This window comes from Herpailurus yagouaroundi, unplaced genomic scaffold, assembly GCF_014898765.1.
Source record: "Herpailurus yagouaroundi ecotype Mexico unplaced genomic scaffold, PumYag 151262, whole genome shotgun sequence".
NCBI classification, from domain to species: Eukaryota; Metazoa; Chordata; class Mammalia; order Carnivora; family Felidae; genus Herpailurus; species Herpailurus yagouaroundi.
Genome location: NW_024422769.1, coordinates 2,009 through 4,714, shown reverse-complemented (window position 1 = coordinate 4,714; position 2,706 = coordinate 2,009). Strand labels below are relative to the sequence as shown.

The 2,706-nt window shown below is 51.0% G+C and overlaps 1 protein-coding gene across 1 annotated transcript; it reads right to left on the bottom strand.

The window, feature by feature from the left end:
* Positions 1-343: 343 nt before the first annotated feature.
* On the bottom strand, positions 344-2,469 carry LOC121026664 (anthrax toxin receptor-like; the record flags this gene model as incomplete). Its single annotated transcript, XM_040469459.1, has 3 exons — positions 2,298-2,469; positions 1,004-1,073; positions 344-442 (listed from the first exon to the last, which is right to left on the bottom strand). Coding segments are annotated over exons 1-3 (341 nt in total), but the record flags the coding sequence as incomplete, so codon positions are not given.
* Between the last annotated feature and the right edge of the window lie 237 nt (positions 2,470-2,706).

The window sequence follows — 2,706 nt, the reverse complement described above, 5'->3', positions numbered from 1 at the left end:
CCATTTCTGGACTCTGCTTAGAGCTCTAACTGTTCCCTTTCCTGTGCCTTCAGGGACACCTGGTTCCCAGAGAGAGAGAGAGCAGAGGTTCTGCAGGACCTGGACAGAAGGCTACAGGGCAGGTGCTCTTGTGGAAGCACTCCCAGGGCACCTCACAAGCCCCATGTGTGGGCAGCTTGCCAATGAAGGGCTGAGGGCCCCAAGCTGGCTCTGAGAAGTCATCCCAGCCCCTGTCTGCACAAGCTACTTTCTTGGGCCATTGGCACTGTGTCCCTTCTCCTGCCTCCCAGGGCATGTGCTCCTTAAGTGTAAATGCTCTGGACAGCCCCAGGAGGGAACATGCCACCTTACCCTGGCACTCATACAGTTGTCGCTGGTGATGTTAGCATCACTCCTGATGAAGCTGATGGCATTATTCAGGCTAACTTCCACATGGACCAACCTGCAGCATAGAAATTGTGGATAGACAGAAATAGCCCCAACAGACATAGTTCTTGCATGTGGATCAAACCACATCCCCCATTTCTTCTCATTGTAACTGATCATCAGGGATTGGGGCCACCAGTGAGCACATGGCATGGGTAAGGAGAGCTCACACCAAGCCCTTGAGATCAATCTCTGCAGTGAAGACTGACCAGGCATGAGGAGTCCTGCCTGGGGTCAGATGCCCTCCTGGCCATGGGCTAGGTTTCCAAGGAGGGTGGATGGGTGTCACCATCCTGACTTTTCTCAATTTGCAGAGTGTGTTGGCTTAGCTCTGATGGCTACCTGGAGCAAAGACTTTCCCTGGGGACATCATCTCCAGTAGTCTCCCTCCTTGGCAGAGACTGGGCTATAGCATATCCCTGAGCATCTCAGGTGACCACCAACAAGGAGAAGTGGAGAGTATGCCCTGAGACTTTGGGAGATACACATGTGCTGCCCCAGCAGAGGTGACATCCCACATCCTATATACCTCATAGTGGCAAAAACTGCACCTGTGGCCCTTGACCTGGGCACTTACTGGTCTGGTTTTTGTATCATTACTCCTGAGCATGTTATGGTGTTATCATCCACAGTGGTGGCTTTTTTATCTAGGAGAAAACCACAAGAGAATAATGTCAAGGAGCATGTCCATCCATCCATCTCCCCTCAGCTGGCCCCTGGCAAGCAGACTAACACTGGCAGATGCCAGCTTCTCTTTGCTGCCTTCCTCTGAGCCCCTGCCATGCACCAGGCTCTGTGCAATGCCTGGCTGGAATGGAAAAGGTTGAGTCCCTGCTCTCAAGGGCCCTACATTTGAGGGATGGGAGGGAGACAATGAAATAACAAAGAAGGAAATAAATGTGGAGAGGGACACTTCTTGAGACCACAATAAACAACAGAAGGCACAGCGAATAGAGGGGAAGGGACAGCTGCTTAGGAATGTGGGGCCTGTCCTGTCCCTAAGAGACACCATTTCTCTTAAGGGACTGAAACATTTACTGTGTAATGTTGTGATGTCTGGAGGTAGCTCTGGGTTTACCAGATGGCCCTGCAGTAAGACATCACGGCACACAATCTCATCAGGTCCAATGAATGCATTGGGGGGGCTCAGTGGGAGATAGTCCTACTGTACCACCTTGCTCTCTGGGGAGGATCACACCCATCTCAGCGTGAGGGCACATCTACGTACCCAACATGTGCTTCTACTGGCCACTCGCCCATCATGGAGGAATATCTGATGCCTGAGTGTTTCCTTACGTTATAGGCTTACATAGGTGATATGGTTTAGCTCGACTATTATATTGACTTCATTTTGCAGTAGAGGAAAAAGAAGCTGAGAATAGAACCCTCATTTGGTCAAGGTCAGACAAGTAATGTGTGCCTGTGCCAGGATTCCTGGGCCTGGGCCTGGAAGCTGGCATCCTGTCTCGATCCCAGATGCACACATTCTCCTGTGAAGCTCCCAGTGCTCCTGGCCCAGGGCTGCCTGTGTTTCTCGCCAGCAGACTCAATGGATTCGGGTCCTTGTCTCTCAAGGCCAGTGAGAGCTGAGCCAAGGGAGGGGGAATACAGCTCTGGGGCACACCAAGCACACCACAGCCATTCTTGGCAAGGGTTAAAGCCCTGCTAGGAGAGGCTCTTGTGGTTGATGACTTCCCAGCTTTGAGGTATAGGTCACCAGGCTTCCCAGCCAGGTCTCTCCTTTTACTTGATCTATCCTCACAGGACCCACAGTGAATGGTAAGCAAGGGCTTTGAAAACTTGGCTGGCTGAGGGGAAGGCAGCCTGTTGTAGGGAGTTTGTCACTTGGAGGCACCAAGAGAGCTACTTACCGAAGAATTTATCATCGCTGAAGCGGAACCTACAAATAACTTCCTCCTTGTTTATTGCATTATTAAATCCTTTTCCAGAAATCATAATTTCATAGTCTTCTGCAAAGCAACATTCAAAGGTCTGTGTGTAAGGTGGGGCCGAGGGCTGCTTTCCCTCTGTCTTACAAGGCATGTCCCCCCACAAAATGGAATTCTCAGGAAGCAAACATGTTGAAACAAACAAGGCTGACCTCTGGAGGCCAGATCCTCACCCAGTGTAATGGAGGGTCCACTCTGAGTAACAGGGGAGATTTAGGCTGTAGGGGGGCTTCTCATCTTCACCCCTGATACTTGGAGTCCATTAAAGGGACCCAACCTCATCCTCTGTATATACTAAGATTCTGGGACCCTGCACAACGAATCCCCCATG